Genomic DNA, 17053 nt, shown 5'->3' on the forward strand with positions numbered 1-17053 from the left:
CTCTCACCTCTCTCTGTCTCTCCCTCTCTCTGTCACCTCTCTTTCTCTGTTTTACGCTCTCTCTCTCTCTCACCTCTCTCTCCCCTCCCTCTCTCTCACCTCTCTCTCTCTCTCCCTCCCTCTCTCTCTCACCTCTCTCTCCCCTCCCTCTCTCTCTCACCTCTCTTTCTCTCTGTTTTATGCTCTCTCTCTGTCTCTACCCCTCCCTCTCTCTCACCCCTCTTTCTCTCTGTTTTACGCTCTCTCTCTCTCCCCCTCCCTCTCTCACCCCTCTTTCTCTCTGTCTCTCCCCTCCCTCTCTCTCTCACCCCTCTCTCTCTGTTTTATGCTCTCTCTCTGTCTCTCCCCCTCCCTCTCTCTCTCACCTCTCTTTCTCTCTGTTTTACTCTGTCTCTCCCCCTCCCTCTCTCTCTCACCTCTCTTTCTCTCTGTTTTACGCTCTCTCTCTCTCCCCCTTTCTCTCACCCTCTTTCTCTCTGTTTTACTCTGTCTCTCCCCCTCCCTCTCTATCTCACCTCTCTTTCTCTCTGTTTTACGCTTCTCTCTCTCTCCCCCTCCCTCTCTCTCACCCCTCTTTCTCTATGTTTTAAGCTCTCTCTCTCTCTCTCTCCCCCTCCCTCTCTCACCCCTCTTTCTCTCTGTTTTATGCTCTCTCTCTGTCTCTCCACCTCCCTCTCTCTCTCACCCCTCTCTCTCTGTTTTATGCTCTCTCTCTGTCTCTCCACCTCCCTCTCTCTCTCACCCCTCTCTCTCTGTTTTATACTCTCTCTCTGTCTCTCCACCTCCCTCTCTCTCTCACCCCTCTCTCTCTGTTTTATACTCTCTCTCTGTCTCTCCACCTCCCTCTCTCTCTCACCCCTCTCTCTCTGTTTTACGCTTCTCTCTCTCTCCCCCTCCCTCTCTCTCACCCCTCTTTCTCTATGTTTTACGCTCTCTCTCTCTCTCTCTCTCCCCCTCCCTCTCTCACCCCTCTTTCTCTCTGTTTTACGCTCTCTCTCTCTCTCTCTCCCCCTCCCTCTCTCACCCCTCTTTCTCTATGTTTTACGCTCTCTCTCTCTCTCTCTCCCCCTCCCTCTCTCACCCCCTTTCTCTCTGTTTTATGCTCTCTCTCTGTCTCTCCACCTCCCTCTCTCTCTCACCCCTCTCTCTCTGTTTTATGCTCTCTCTCTGTCTCTCCACCTCCCTCTCTCTCTCACCCCTCTCTCTCTGTTTTATACTCTCTCTCTGTCTCTCCACCTCCCTCTCTCTCTCACCCCTCTCTCTCTCTGTTCATACAAAAAAGTGCCAACTCCCCTAAAGTTACCAAACTTTTCTTTCTCTCTCCATTTCTCTTTGAATGCTGCAGAATGGCAGGCAGCCACAGCGGCAAATCAAAATGTTTCCCTGGGAGAGAAGCTGTCTGCTACGCCTCCTGTCTTAGTGCCTCAAAAGCCAAAAACTTTTCAGTAAATATTGTATACCTCATGTTCTGAATTCACTTCACACCATTGATCTGAAAACATTTTCCATTGACCTGAAAACAACATGAGTGAGAGGGGAGAGGCTGGGCAGGGAGGTGAACAGGGGAAGGGGGTGGACTTGAGTGATATCTGAGCTGGAGTGATGAACACAGACATGTGCTTTACCAGACTCAGAGGCATACATTTTTTTTACATTTGACATTTGAGTCATTTAGCAGACACTCTTATCCAGAGTGACTTACAGTAGTGAGTTCATACATTTTCATACTGGTCCCCCGTGGGAATCAAACGAACAAACCTGGTGTTGCAAGCGTCGTGTTCTACCAACTGAGCCACATGCGATGCGCGTACATACACATACATTTCTAGTGGTCCCAAAACTGATCCATGTGGTTAGATTCCTTCCTGGTACATGTAGGTGTTAAAGTGGATCCCTACCTGGTACATGTAGGTGTTAAAGTGGGTATCTACCTGGTACATGTAGGTGTTAATGTGGACCCCTACCTGGTACATGTAGGTGTTAAAGTGGATGCCTACCTGGTACATGTAGGTGTTAAAGTGGATCCCTACCTGGTACATGTAGGTGTTAAAGTGGATCCCTACCTGGTACATGTAGGTGTTAAAGTGGCTCCCTACCTGGTACATGTAGGTGTTAAAGTGGATCCCATTCTGAAGATGGATCTTCACTGTTGGATTCATGACGGAATATCATATCAGATCCCAAACCAGACCAACCAATCCCAGAGAGATAGAGAGAGAGAGGGCTCGCGTCTCATGTGCTCCTAAACCCCTGCTGTGTGACAGTGAGCCTGGTTGGAATAAAGGAGGTTCCTCTACTGGTCTGTCTACTCTGCTGGGACAAACGACAGAGCTACACTACTGTACTATGCTGCTACAACTACAGCTTACAGCATTGGCTACAGCAGAGAGAGGGAGGGAGGGGGGGTGCATGGTTGAGGCAGGGCTGCACTAAATATGAGTTGTTGTGATACAACATAGGAATAGCGAGAGAGAGGGAGGAAGGGAGGGAGATATGAGGAGAGGTGTGTAGTGAGTGGTCAGCTGACTGGACAGGGTTGGACTTAGAGGACTGTTGAGGGGCTGTGTGGCCACCCGTTCACAAACACACTCTCGTTCTCTGGGCTAAAAATTGACCTGCCCACCTGGCATTTGCCTGGTGTGCAGGTTCTAACCCTGCATGGGTTAGAACCTGGCTTTACTGTTGAATGGATCGTTAGAACAGAAGTGTGCATGTTCACTGGCATCACCTAGCTTAAAGAAACAATGCCACTTGTTTAGTAATTAATCAGATAATTACCTCAATCTATTAGGCTGTCTGAGTCACTGCTGACCCATTTTAGTTTCCAATCCTACTGCAAGATCAGCCTTTTGTATTCACAACTGACAGACTACCAACCCAACTCCTCACCAATGGTTTTATCAGCACAAAATATGACTTTCTCTCTCTAACACACATTCTCTTTCTCTCTCTGACATACATTCTCTCTCTCTCATATATCTATAAATGGAGGTGGGTTCAGGACCTAAAAACACATAAAAAAGGTGGTGCTGAGTCTGGAGGGGGCAGATTAGTGGAGCTGATGCGGGGTGATGTTGACAATCGGTCTTCTTATATAACTGATCCGACACACACCCCGCTCTGCACACCTGTCATTGACTATACTGTACCGTATGTGTAGATACCACGACAGAAAATGAAAAGACAAAATGCTTGCATATCTTTTAGAGCAAGAACACTGTCTCTCAGTGTGTGAGTGTTTGATTACAGGGATCGAGAGAGAGACAGGGAGAGACAAAGAGAGAGAGGCAGGGAGAGACAGAGAGAGAGAGTGAGGCAGGGAGAGACAAAGAGCGAGAGAGAGGCAGGGAGAGACAAAGAGCGAGAGAGAGAGGCAGGGAGAGACAAAGCGCGAGAGAGAGAGGCAGGGAGAGACAAAGAGCGAGAGAGAGAGGTAGGGAGAGACAAAGAGAGGGAGAGAGAGACAAAGAGCGAGAGAGAGAGGCAGGGATAGACAAAGAGAGAGAGAGAGGCAGGGAGAGACAAAGAGCGAGAGAGAGAGAGAGAGGCAGGGAGAGACAAAGAGCGAGAGAGAGGCAGGGAGAGACAAAGAGCGAAAGAGAGAGGCAGGGAGAGACAAAGAGCGAGAGAGAGAGGCAGGTAGAGACAAAGAGCGAGAGAGAGGCAGGGAGAGACAAAGAGCGAGAGAGAGAGGCAGGGAGAGACAAAGCGCGAGAGAGAGAGGCAGGGAGAGACAAAGAGCGAGAAAGAGAGAGGTAGGGAGAGACAAAGAGAGGGAGAGAGAGGCAGGGAGAGACAAAGAGCGAGAGAGAGAGGTAGAGAGAGACAAAGAGTGGGAGAGAGAGGCAGGGAGAGACAAAGAGCGAGAGAGAGAGAGAGAGGCAGGGAGAGACAAAGAGCGAGAGAGAGAGGCAGGGATAGACAAAGAGCGAGAGAGAGAGGCAGGGATAGACAAAGAGCGAGAGAGAGAGGAAGGGAGAGACAAAGAGCGAGAGAGATGCAGGGAGAGACAAAGAGTGAGAGAGAGAGGCAGGGAGAGACAAAGAGCGAGAGAGAGAGGCAGGGAGAGACAAAGAGCGAGAGAGAGAGGAAGGGAGAGACAAAGAGCGAGAGAGAGGAAGGGAGAGACAAAGAGCGAGAGAGAGAGGCAGAGAGAGACAAAGAGCGAGAGAGAGAGGCAGAGAGAGACAAAGAGCGAGAGAGAGAGAGAGAGAGAGGCAGGGAGAAACAAAGAGCGAGAGAGAGAGGCAGGGAGAGACAAAGAGCGAGAGAGAGAGGCAGGGAGAGACAAAGAGCGAGAGAGAGAGGCAGGGAGAGACAAAGCGCGAGAGAGAGAGGCAGGGAGAGACAAAGAGTGCGAGAGAGAGGCAGGGAGAGACAAAGAGCGAGAGAGAGAGAGGAAGGGAGAGACAAAAAGAGAGAGAGAGAGAGAGAGAGAGAGAGGCAGGGAGAGACAAAGAGCGAGAGAGAGAGAGGCAGGGAGAGACAAAGAGAGAGAGAGAGAGAGTGGCAGGGAGAGACAAAGAGAGAGAGAGAGGCAGGGAGAGACAAAGAGAGAGAGCGAGAGAGAGAGGTAGGGAGAGACAAAGAGAGAGAGAGAGAGGCAGGGAGAGACAAAGAGAGAGAGAGAGCGAGAGAGAGAGGCAGGGAGAGACAAAGAGCGAGAGAGAGAGGCAGGGAGAGACAAAGAGCGAGAGAGAGAGGAAGGGAGAGACAAAGAGCAAGAGAGAGGCAGAGAGAGACAAAGAGCGAGAGAGAGAGGCAGGGAGAGACAAAGAGCGAGAGAGAGAGGCAGGGAGAGACAAAGAGCGAGAGAGGCAGGGAGAGAAAGAGCAAGAGAGAGGCAGGGAGAGACAAAGAGAGAGAGAGACAGGGAGAGACAAAGAGCGAGAGAGAGAGGCAGGGAGAGACAAAGAGCGAGAGAGAGAGAGAGAGGCAGGGAGAGACAAAGAACGAGAGAGAGAGGCAGGGAGAGACAAAGAGCGAAAGAGAGAGGCAGGGAGAGACAAAGAGCGAGAGAGAGAGGCATGGAGAGACAAAGAGCGAAAGAGAGAGGCAGGGAGAGACAAAGAGAGAGAGAGAGAGAGAGAGAGAGAGAGAGAGAGAGAGAGAGAGAGAGAGAGGCAGGGAGAGACAAAGAGAGAGAGAGAGGCAGGGAGAGACAAAGAGAGAGAGAGAGGCAGGGAGAGACAAAGAGAGAGAGAGAGGCAGGGAGAGACAAAGAGAGAGAGAGAGGCAGGGAGAGACAAAGAGAGAGAGAGAGGCAGGGAGAGACAAAGAGAGAGAGAGAGGCAGGGAGAGACAAAGAGAGAGAGAGACAGGGAGAGAGAGAGAGAGAGAGAGAGAGAGAGAGAGAGAGAGAGAGAGAGAGAGAGAGAGAGAGAGAGAGAGAGAGAGAGAGAGAGAGAGAGAGACAGGGAGAGCCAAAGAGCGAGAGAGAGGGAGGCAGGGAGATGATTGGCGCACCCGTTCTATGTTTGGCTTCTGCGTTCACACACTAATTCCACAGCTGCCTGGCTGCTTTGACAGACACACAGACAAACACACACGTTTGTGTGTTGTCACACACAGCTCAAAAAACAGCCCTAGAGAGAGAGGGGAGAAGAGGAGAAAATGGAGGGATGTAGAGGAGAGAAGAGGAGGATGAGAAGGAGAGAGAAAAATATTGAAAAATAATAACATGAGGAATAAATACACAATGAGTAACAATAACCTGGTACCAGTACTGAGTCGATGAGCAGGGGTATGAGGTAATTGAGGTAGATATGTACATATAGGTAGGGGTAAAGTGACTGGGCCTTACGCACTATCCTCTGTAGCGCCTTACAGTCGGATGCCAAGCAGTTGCCATACCAAGAGGTGATGCAGCCAATCAAGATGCTCACAATGGTGCAGCTGTATAATGAGGATCTGAGGGCCCATGCCAAATCTTTCAGCCTCCTGAGGAAGAAGAGGCATTGTCGTGCCCTTTTCCCGACTGTGTTAGTGTGTGTGGACCATCATAAGTCCTTGGTGATGTGGAAGCTTTTGACCCACTCCACTAAAGCCCCGTCGATGTGTGTGAGATAGTGAGAGATGAGAACTCAAACATCAAGCTGAACACGCAGCCTGTTGTATTCCTGCTGCCTCAAGACAGCCTACTGCAGGCGTTCGGCCTGTCTGTCTGTCTGGGCCCTGCTTGGACCTGGTTGTCAAGGAAACAAAAGAGAGGAACTCAACACACAGCAAGACGAACATGGTTAGAGAGAGAGAGAGCAACAGCAGGAAAGATAACGTGAGATTTAGAGAAGAAAAGAGAGTGACTGTGAAAGAGTGAGTGAGACAGCGAGAGGCCTGTGATGGACTGTGAAAAAGCACACCTCAAAATCTCAGAATAACTGTTATGACTGCCAAGGATCCAAACTAACTCTGATATAAGGTACAAATTATATGTGAAACTGTGCACAGCCAAAGAAGAACCATTCCTTGTACTCAATGCACTCCATGCCAGTTCATTCATTCGGATGATATCGAGATCCAACATGGCCGTCTAGTGACTGTGGAACAGTTGTCCAGGTAAATAGAGAGGTTCAGGTCAGTCCAGCAGTGGTCATCTCCTCTCCACTGGGACAGAGTGATTGCAGCCAGCCTGCTGCCTGCTGGTCACATTAGTAAGGAGACAGAGACACCTAGTGCCAACAGATGGTACTCATTCTTAACATGGAAGGACAGAGGGAAGGAAGAGAGGAAGGATCCATTTAACAATATTGGAACAGAAACCTTTTTAGCAGGGGTTCCACTCTAGCTTTCACCGATGCAGTTGGTGAGAGACAGACACAGACAGAAAGATAGACAACCAGCCAGCTAGCTAGCCAGCCAGCCAGCCAGCCAGCCAGCCAGCCAGCAAGACAGACAGACAGACAGACAGACAGACAGACAGACAGACAGACAGACAGACAGACAGACAGACAGACAGACAGACAGACAGACAGACAGACAGACAGACAGACAGACAGACAGACAGACAGACAGACAGACAGACAGACAGACAGACAGACAGACAGACAGACAGACAGACAGACAGACAGACAGACAGACAGACAGACTTAGCAGCAGAGAATTAACAGGAGGAAAAATCTCTCAACTCTCCATCAGCCTCTCCCTTTTGTGCACTGTCTTCCGCTCTTCCTCTTTCCATCTCCCTACCTCTCCTACTAACTAACCCTCCTTGGCCTTCCCCCTCTCTCTCCTGCTCTCCCTCCCCCCTCTCTGTCTCGCTCTCTCTCTCTATGCTGTTTCTCTAAGCATAGCTGGAGTTTATCTCAGCTGAACATGCCCTCTCTGAGTAGCCATTTTAAAACACAACATAATATGGTTTGAGCTAACAGACACACACACACACACACACATGAACACACACAAACAGTCCGACTTTGGGGGAGCACAGTCCTGCATGTGGACTAAGATGTACATGTGGAAAGGTCAACTCCTGCATTCTAAGATGGCTGTGGTGCCCATCGTGTAGTACAGGTCTTGGGACAGGACTGTAGGGTATAGCAATGGCTTCACACCAGCTCTCACTGGCACTGGGAATAGGGGGAGAGGGGAGAGGAGGAGGGGAAGGAATTACGAAGGGGAGAGATGGATGTGTGTATAGGAGGTCAGGGGCGCTACTTTTACCCTTCACAGGGCACCGAGTGCAGCGTCGCAGTGGCATGGTGAAACTCTACACCCTGTGTGTGTGTGCGTGGATGCATGCGTGTGCTTGTGGCTGCAGTGAAAGAGGCATGACAGGAACCTCGCGTGGCACCTGCGAGTGAGGCGTCAGACAGCCTCGTCTTTCACCCCTCCTCTCTTCTCATCCATCACTTCATTATTGTGTCAGGTATTTAATATATATCTTGTGTTAAAATAAAGACAATTACATGTGCCTCATTTGCATAAATAAACCATAAGTATTTGCATATATGAATAAATTAACATAATGGCTGCAACCACCAAACACTTGCTCTGTTTACCCTACCTGAACTCATCTGCGCTGTCTAGACTGCCTCATTAATTACTGTTGTTGTCATTTTCTCTTGCATAATTCAACAAGCGTGTCAATAGCTGGATACCCTCGGATTACAAATAAACACGTTCGGCTTTAGATTACACCTATTATACAGGTTGGTGTCACCTTAATTGGGGCGAACGGGCTCGTGGTAATGGCTGGAAGGGCACGAATGGAATGGCATTCCACCTATTCCAGCCATTACCACGATTATTATGAGCCACCCTCCCCTCAACAGCCTCCACTGATACATACCAGGGGTTGAAACCCGGAACAGAACCGAAAACCTTTTTCAAGGAACAGAATCAGAACAGGGAATGAAAATGATCTATACTGTTCCAGAACATAAATGTTATTTTAAAAGCATGGAAACTGGTTAATAATGTTATTTTACGTTCCAGGCATTTTTTTTACAATCCCACAATCCCCAGTGTCTGCCTGAAAGCTGAAAATCTATGCCAGTGTGTGTGCATGTTTAGGCTACGGCCCCTCCCCTCTGGAGCATAGCTGTAGTGTACTGAAATTACAAGCACGATTCAGTAGATAGGGAGAGAGATGTTTAATTAGAGAAGAATGGATTAAGTTGTTCAATGCCAGTTAGGGATACTATAGTTATCACATTTCACGTTGGATTCATTAACTACAAAAAGGTAAGAAGTGATTTTACAGTGCCTTCAGAAAGTATTCAGTATTCAGACTCCTTGACTTTTTCCACATTTTGTTACGTTACAGCCTTATCCTAAAATTGATTAAATTGTTTTTCCCCCTCATCAATCTACACACAATACCCCATAATGACAAAGCAAAAATAGTTTTTTTGATATTTTAGCAAATGTATTACAAAAACAAAACAAAAAAAATGAGTTTTCTTGGGTGTGACGCTATAAGCTTGGCAAACCTGTTTTGGGGGAGTTTCTCCCATTCTTCTCGGCAGATCCTTTCAAGCTCTGTCAGGTTGGACGGGGAGTGTTGCTGCACAGCTATTTTCAGGTCTCTTCAGATATCACGCCCTGGCCATAGAGAGGCTTTTTATTCCCTATTTTGGTTAGGCCAGGGTGTGCCTAGGGTGGGCATTCTATGTCCTTTTATCTATGTTTTTGTATTTCTATGTTCTTGGCCTGGTATGGTTCTCAATCAGGGACAGCTGTCTATCGTTGTCTCTGATTGAGAACCATACTTAGGTACCCTTTTCCCCCACCTGTTTGGTGGGAAGTTAACTTTGTAGTTGTTCAGGGCACATAGCCCAAAGCTGCACGGTTGGGTTTTTGGTCTTTGTTTTGTCGGCATCATTTTTAAATAAAGTTCAAATGTACGCTTACCATGCTGCACCTTGGTCCAGTCCTTCAGCCAGCCGTGACACCAGAGATGTTAGATCGGGTTCAAGTCACTAATATCACTATAATCCCAGTGTTCATTTTCAGAAGTTGCATTAAGTTCAGCTCATCTAATTTGTAAACACTGTATAAAATGTTTACTTTTTTAAAAATTCCACAAAAAATGAACACCCATCAAAATAAAGTTATCTTTCTCGTCTTTCTTGTGATGTGTCGAGACGGTGCATTAAATCCCAGACTAAGCTTTTACCGTTCTTATAGAATGACCGGACAGACAATGTACTCCATTTTACTCCATTTCAGCAATTACTGGGGTGTGCTTTAGATATCATTATCAACATGTTCTTGGTCGTAGCGTTATCGGGAAAAAACTACAGGCACAAGCAAGAGCAGGAAAGAGTCGCAGGAGTAAATTGAAAGTCATTAATCCAGTGAGCTTTAAGTGACAGGTGGATTTCCCTTCAAACACAGGACATAGATGGCTGAGACAGACAGATATTAAGGTGGACGGACGGGGCAAGTTGCTACTGACAGTGTCAAATCAAATTTCAAATCATATTGTATTTGTCACATACAAACCCTACTAAATGCTAACTTACAAGCCCTTAACCAACAATGCAGTTTAAAAAGAAATAGAGTTAAGATCATTTTGACTAAATAAACTAAAGTAAAACATTTAATAAAAAGTAACACAATAAAATAACAATAATGAGGCGATATACAGGGGGTACCGGTATGGAGTCAATGTGGAGACTATATACAGGGGGTACCGGTATGGAGTCAATGTGGAGGCTATATACAGGGGGTACCGGTATGGAGTCAATGTGGAGACTATATACAGGGGGTACCGGTATGGAGTCAATGTGGAGACTATATACAGGGGTACCAGGGGTATGGAGTCAATGTGGAGACTATATACAGGGGGTACCGGTATGGAGTCAATGTGGAGACTATATACAGGGGGTACCGGTATGGAGTCAATGTGGAGACTATATACAGGGGGTACCGGTATGGAGTCAATGTGGAGACTATATACAGGGGGTACCGGTATGGAGTCAATGTGGAGACTATATACAGGGGGTACCGGTATGGAGTCAATGTGGAGGCTATATACAGGGGGTACCGGTATGGAGTCAATGTGGAGGCTATATACAGGGGGTACCGGTATGGAGTCAATGTGGAGACTATATACAGGGGGTACCGGTATGGAGTCAATGTGGAGACTATATACAGGGGGTACCGGTATGGAGTCAATGTGGAGACTATATACAGGGGGTACTGGTATGGAGTCAATGTGGAGGCTATATACAGGGGGTACCGGTATGGAGTCAATGTGGAGGCTATATACAGGGGGTACCGGTATGGAGTCAATGTGGAGGCTATATACAGGGGGTACCGGTATGGAGTCAATGTGGAGGCTATATACAGGGGGTACCGGTATGGAGTCAATGTGGAGGCTATATACAGGGGGTACCGGTATGGAGTCAATGTGGAGACTATATACAGGGGGTACCGGTATGGAGTCAATGTGGAGACTATATACAGGGGGTACCGGTATGGAGTCAATGTGGAGACTATATACAGGGGGTACTGGTATGGAGTCAATGTGGAGGCTATATACAGGGGGTACCGGTATGGAGTCAATGTGGAGGCTATATACAGGGGGTACCGGTATGGAGTCAATGTGGAGGCTATATACAGGGGGTACCGGTATGGAGTCAATGTGCAGGGGTACAGGTTAGTCCAGGTACATGTATGTAGGGATAAAGGGACTATGCATGGATAATAAACAGAGTAGCAGCACTGTAAAAACAAAGGGGGGGTCAATGTAAATAATCTGGTGGCCATTTGATTAATTGTTCAGTAGTCGTACGACTTTGGGGTAGAAGCTGTTAAGGCGCTCCGCTTGCCGTGCAGTGGAGAGATCAGACTATGACTTGGATCACTGGTGTCTTTGACAATTGTTTGTGCCTTCCTCTAACACCATCTAGTATATAGGTCCTGGATGGCAGGAAGCTTGGCCCCAGTGGTGTACCTGGCCGTACGCACTACCCTCTTTAGGCGCCTTACGGTCAGATGCGGAGCCGTTGCCATACCAGGCAGTGATGCAACCAGTCAGGATGTTCTCGATGGTGCAGCTGTAGAACTTTTTAAGAATCTAGGGACTCATGCCAAATCTTTTCAGTCTCCTGAGGGAAAAGTTTTTGTTGTGCCCTCTTCACGAGCGTCTTGTTGTGTTTGGACCATGATAGTTTGTTGGTGATGTGAACACCAAGGGACTTGAAACTCTTGACCAACTCCACTACATCCCCATCAATGTGAATGGGGGCGTGTTCGGCCCTCCTTTTCCTATAGTCCACGATCAACTCCTTTGTCTTGTTCACGTTGAGGGAAAGGTTGTTGTCCTGGCACCACACTGTCAGTTTTCTGACCTCTCCCCATTGACTTAATGATAGTGGGGCCTCCCGAGTGTCGCAGCGGTCTAATGCTTGAGGCATCACTACAGAGCCAGGTTCGATCCTGTGTCACAGCTGGCCTCAACCGGGAGACCCATGAGGCAACGCACAATTGGCCCAGCATCGCCCGGGTTAGGGGAGGGTTTGGCCAGCCGGGATGTCCTTGTCCCATCACATTCTAGTGACTCCTGTGGTGGGCAGACACATGCACGCTGACACGGGCGCCAGTTGTACGGTGTGTCCTCTGCTTGCCTCAAAGTGAGCATAAAAGGCATTTAGCTCATCTGGGCAGCTCGAGTCTGGGTTTCCCTTTGTAGTCTGTAATAGTTTGCAAGCCACATCCGACGAGCATCAGAGCCGGTGTAGTAGGATTCGATCTTAGTCCTGTATGTGTGTGTGTGCGCACTCACGCACACGTGTGCGAGTGTGTCTGACGGTGTGAGCAGCATGGCTGTTTAAAGAGATTCCTAAAATACATTGCTGGTCATGGCACACACCACATATGTACACATACACACAGAACTATCTTAGTACAGCAGTGACATCATCACCTTCTCTACAACTAGACTGTTGCTACCCTTAACCCAAAGAAGCTGTCCCTTTCTGGTTTAATGGTACCAACAGTTGGACCATGGCATCGAGAGAGAGAAAGAAGATCACAGCAGCAAGATGTATGGCCCGTTGCCATGACAAAAGAGAAACCAGTGGATCACAAATAACATTGTAAATACCACCAATATGTATCTGTTTATTTATTTATTTGTACTACAACTATTTGCACATTGCTAAAACACTGTACATAGCTGATAATATAACACTTGAAATGTCTATATTTTTCTAACGAGAGAGAGAGAGAGAGAGAGAGAGAGAGAGAGAGAGCGCAAGAGAGAGCAAGAGAGAGAGAGAGAAAGAGAGAGAGCGCAAGAGAGAGAGCAAGAGAGAGAGAGAGAGAGAGAGAGAGAGAGAGAGAGAGAGAGAGAGAGAGAGAGAGAGCGCAAGAGAGAGAGCAAGAGAGAGAGAGAGAGAGAGAGAGAGAGAGAGAGAGAGAGAGAGCGCGCAAGAGAGCGCAAGAGAGAGCAAGAGAGAGCAAGAGAGAGCAAGAGAGAGCAAGAGCACTTGGGTTACAAGGCTGCTTGGGTTACAAGGCCGGAAAGCTTCAGAATGAAAAATCACATTTTATAAATAAATCATCTACTGCCCAGTGATAGTCACCCACGCACACACACACACGACCATCACAGCACGGTTTGGATTAGTACAGTGCCATATTTAAAGAGCAATGTGTGTATGTGCGTACAGTCACCTCCAAAATGATCGACTCCCTTGATAAAGCAAAAAAGACTGTAGAGAATAAATAATACAAATACTGAGCTACATTGAATGCAATTTTTTGGGGACAATTATATTATTTTATACTACAATTGCTCAGAGTAACTGATATTTAAAAGTAATATTTTTTTCTGAGAAAGACAAGTGTAAAAATTATCAGCACCCATTTTCAATACTTTGTGCACCCTCTGTCATGTTTTGTCATATATTGTCTTGTCCTTGTGCTTTCCCTTCTGTTCGTTTCCCCCTGCTGGTCTTATTAGGTTCGTTCCCTTTTTCTATCCCTCTCTCTCCCCCTCCCTCTCTCTCTTCTCCCTATCGTTCCGTTCCTGCTCCCAGCTGTTCCTCATTCTCCTAACTCACTCATTTACTCTTTTCACACCTGTCCCCTATTTTGCCCTCTGATTAGAGTCCCTATTTCTCCCCTTGTTTTCCGCTTCTGTCCTTGTCGGATCCTTGTATGATGTTCGCTGTGCTGTGTCCTTGTCTCGCCCTGTCGTGTTTTGTCTCCTTCAGATGCTGCGTGTGAGCAGGTGTCTTAGTCTGCTACGGTCGGTGCCTTCCCGAAGCAACCTGCAGTCAATGGTCGAGTCTCCAGTCTGTCCTCGTTACTACGAGTGGAATTAAGTTTTTTCCTGTTTTGTTTTCTTCTTGATTTTTCCAGGATTATTACTTTTGTCATATACTGGAATAAAGACTCTGTTTTCGTTAAGTCGCTTTTGGGTCCTCATTCACCAGCATAACAGAAGGATCCGACCAAGAATGGACCCAGCGACTGCCGTCGAGATCCAGGGAGCTATGCTCGGCAGACACGAGCAGGAATTGTCTGCTGCTCGTCATGCCGTTGAGACCCTGGCCGCTCAGGTTTCCGACCTCTCAGGACAGTTTCAGAGTCTTCGTCTCGTGCCACCAGCTACTTCCTGGTCTTCCGAGTCTCCGGAACCTAGGGTTAATAACCCACCATGTTATTCTGGGCAGCCCACTGAGTGCTGTTCCTTTCTCACCCAGTGTGATATTGTGTTCTCTCTCCAACCCAACACATACTCAAGAGAGAGAGCTCGGATTGCTTACGTCATTTCACTCCTTACTGGTCGGGCTCGAGAGTGGGGCACAGCTATCTGGGAGGCAAGGGCTGAGTGTTCTAACAATTACCTGAACTTTAAAGAGGAGATGATACGGGTTTTTGATCGTTCAGTTTTTGGTAGGGAGGCTTCTAGGGCCCTGGCTTCCCTATGTCAAGGTGATCGATCCATAACGGATTACTCTATAGAGTTTCGCACTCTTGCTGCCTCTAGTGACTGGAACGAGCCGGCGCTGCTCGCTCGTTTTCTGGAGGGACTCCACGCTGAGGTTAAGGATGAGATTCTCTCCCGGGAGGTTCCTTCCAGTGTGGACTCTTTGATTGCACTCGCCATCCGCATAGAACGACGGGTAGATCTTCGTCACTGAGCTCGTGGAAGAGAGCTCGCGTTAACGGTGTTCCCCCTCTCCGCATCGCAACCATCTCCTCCCTCCGGCTCAGAGACTGAGCCCATGCAGCTGGGAGGTATTCGCATCTCGACTAAGGAGAGGGAACGGAGGATCACCAACCACCTTTGCCTCTATTGCGGTTCTGCTGGACATTTTGTCAATTCATGTCCAGTAAAAGCCAGAGCTCATCAGTAAGCGGAGGGCTACTGGTGAGCGCTACTACTCAGGTCTCTCCATCAAGATCCTGTACTACCATGTCGGTCCATCTACGCTGGACCGGTTCGGCTGCTTCATGCAGTGCCTTGATAGACTCTGGGGCTGAGGGTTGTTTTATGGACGAAGCATGGGCTCGGAAACATGACATTCCTCTCAGACAGTTAGGGAAGCCCACGCCCATGTTCGCCTTAGATGGTAGTCTTCTCCCCAAGTATCAGATATGAGACACTACCTTTAACCCTCACAGTATCTGGTAACCACAGTGAGACCATTTCCTTTTTGATTTTTCGTTCACCTTTTACACCTGTTGTTTTGGGTCATCCCTGGCTAGTATGTCATAATCCTTCTATTAATTGGTCTAGTAATTCTATCCTATCCTGGAACGTTTCTTGTCATGTGAAGTGTTTGATGTCTGCTAATCCCTCCTGTTTCTTCTGTCCCCTCTTCTCAGGAGGAACCTGGTGATTTGACAGGAGTGCCGGAGGAATATCATGATCTGCGCACGGTCTTCAGTCGGTCCAGAGCCAACTCCATTCCTCCTCACCGGTCGTATGATTGTAGTATTGATCTCCTTCCGGGGACCACTCCCCCTCGGGGTAGACTATACTCTCTGTCGGCTCCCGAACGTAAGGCTCTCGAGGATTATTTGTCTGTTTCTCTTGACGCCGGCACCGTAGTGCCTTCTTCCTCTCCTGCCGGAGCGGGGTTTTTTTTTGTTAAGAAGAAGGACGGTACTCTGCGCCCCTGCGTGGATTATCGAGGGCTGAATGACATAACGGTTAAGAATCGTTATCCGCTTCCCCTTATGTCGTCAGCCTTCGAGATTCTGCAGGGAGCCAGGTTCTTTACTAAGTTGGACCTTCGTAATGCTTACCATCTCGTGCGCATCAGAGAGGGGGACGAGTGGAAAACGGCGTTTAACACTCCGTTAGGGCATTTTGAGTACCGGGTTCTGCCGTTTGGTCTCGCTAATGCTCCAGCTGTTTTTCAGGCATTAGTTAATGATGTACTGAGAGACATGCTGAACATCTTTGTTTTTGTCTACCTTGACGATATCCTGATTTTTTCACCGTCACTCGAGATTCATGTTCAGCACGTTCGACGTGTACTCCAACGCCTTTTAGAGAATTGTCTCTACGTGAAGGCTGAGAAGTGCGCCTTTCATGTCTCCTCTGTCACATTTCTCGGTTCTGTTATTTCCGCTGAAGGCATTCAGATGGATCCCGCTAAGGTCCAGGCTGTCAGTGATTGGCCCGTTCCAAGGTCACGTGTCGAGTTGCAGCGCTTTCTAGGTTTCGCTAATTTCTATCGGCGTTTCATTCGTAATTTCGGTCAAGTTGCTGCCCCTCTCACAGCTCTTACTTCTGTCAAGACGTGCTTTAAGTGGTCCGGTTCCGCCCAGGGAGCTTTTGATCTCCTCAAGAAGCATTTTACGTCCGCTCCTATCCTCGTTACTCCTGACGTCACTAAACAATTCATTGTCGAGGTTGACGCTTCAGAGGTGGGCGTGGGAGCCATTCTATCCCAGCGCTTCCAGTCTGACGATAAGGTCCATCCTTGCGCTTATTTTTCTCATCACCTGTCGCCATCGGAACGCAACTATGATGTGGGTAACCGCGAACTGCTCGCCATCCGCTTAGCCCTAGGCGAATGGCGACAGTGGTTGGAGGGGGCGACCGTTCCTTTTGTCGTTTGGACTGACCATAAGAACCTTGAGTACATCCGTTCTGCCAAACGACTTAATGCACGTCAAGCTCGTTGGGCGTTGTTTTTCGCTCGTTTCGAGTTTGTGATTTCTTATCGCCCGGGTAATAAGAACACCAAGCCTGATGCCTTATCCCGTCTCTTTAGTTCTTCTGTGGCTTCTACCGATCCCGAGGGGATTCTTCCTTATGGGCGTGTTGTCGGGTTGACTGTCTGGGGAATTGAGAGACAGGTTAAGCAAGCACTCACTCACACTGCGTCGCCGCGCGCTTGTCCTAGTAACCTTCTTTTCGTTCCTGTTTCTACTCGTCTGGCTGTTCTTCAGTGGGCTCACTCTGCCAAGTTAGCTGGCCATCCCGGCGTTCGAGGTACACTTGCTTCTATTCGCCAGCGGTTTTGGTGGCCTACTCAGGAGCGTGACACGCGCCGTTTCGTGGCTGCTTGTTCGGACTGCGCGCAGACTAAGTCAGGTAACTCTCCTCCTGCCGGTCGTCTCAGACCGCTTCCCATTC

The 17053-nt window shown here is 48.2% G+C and overlaps 1 protein-coding gene across 11 annotated transcripts in view; it reads right to left on the bottom strand.

Annotated features, from left to right (window-relative positions):
- Positions 1-17053, bottom strand: part of ppfia4 (PTPRF interacting protein alpha 4) — a 147193-nt gene that overhangs the window by 58311 nt on the left and 71829 nt on the right. The window contains exon 1 of one of the 11 annotated variants that reach the window (XM_046342483.1): positions 2097-2317. The exons of the other annotated variants lie outside the window; for them this stretch is intronic. Within the exon in view, the coding sequence (XP_046198439.1) occupies positions 2097-2159 (63 nt within the window). The 5' untranslated portion in view covers positions 2160-2317. Of the gene's footprint in view, positions 1-2096; positions 2318-17053 lie in introns of those variants that run through there. 11 annotated transcript variants of the gene reach the window in all.

Source organism: Oncorhynchus gorbuscha, linkage group LG03, assembly GCF_021184085.1.
Source record: "Oncorhynchus gorbuscha isolate QuinsamMale2020 ecotype Even-year linkage group LG03, OgorEven_v1.0, whole genome shotgun sequence".
Taxonomy (NCBI): Eukaryota; Metazoa; Chordata; class Actinopteri; order Salmoniformes; family Salmonidae; genus Oncorhynchus; species Oncorhynchus gorbuscha.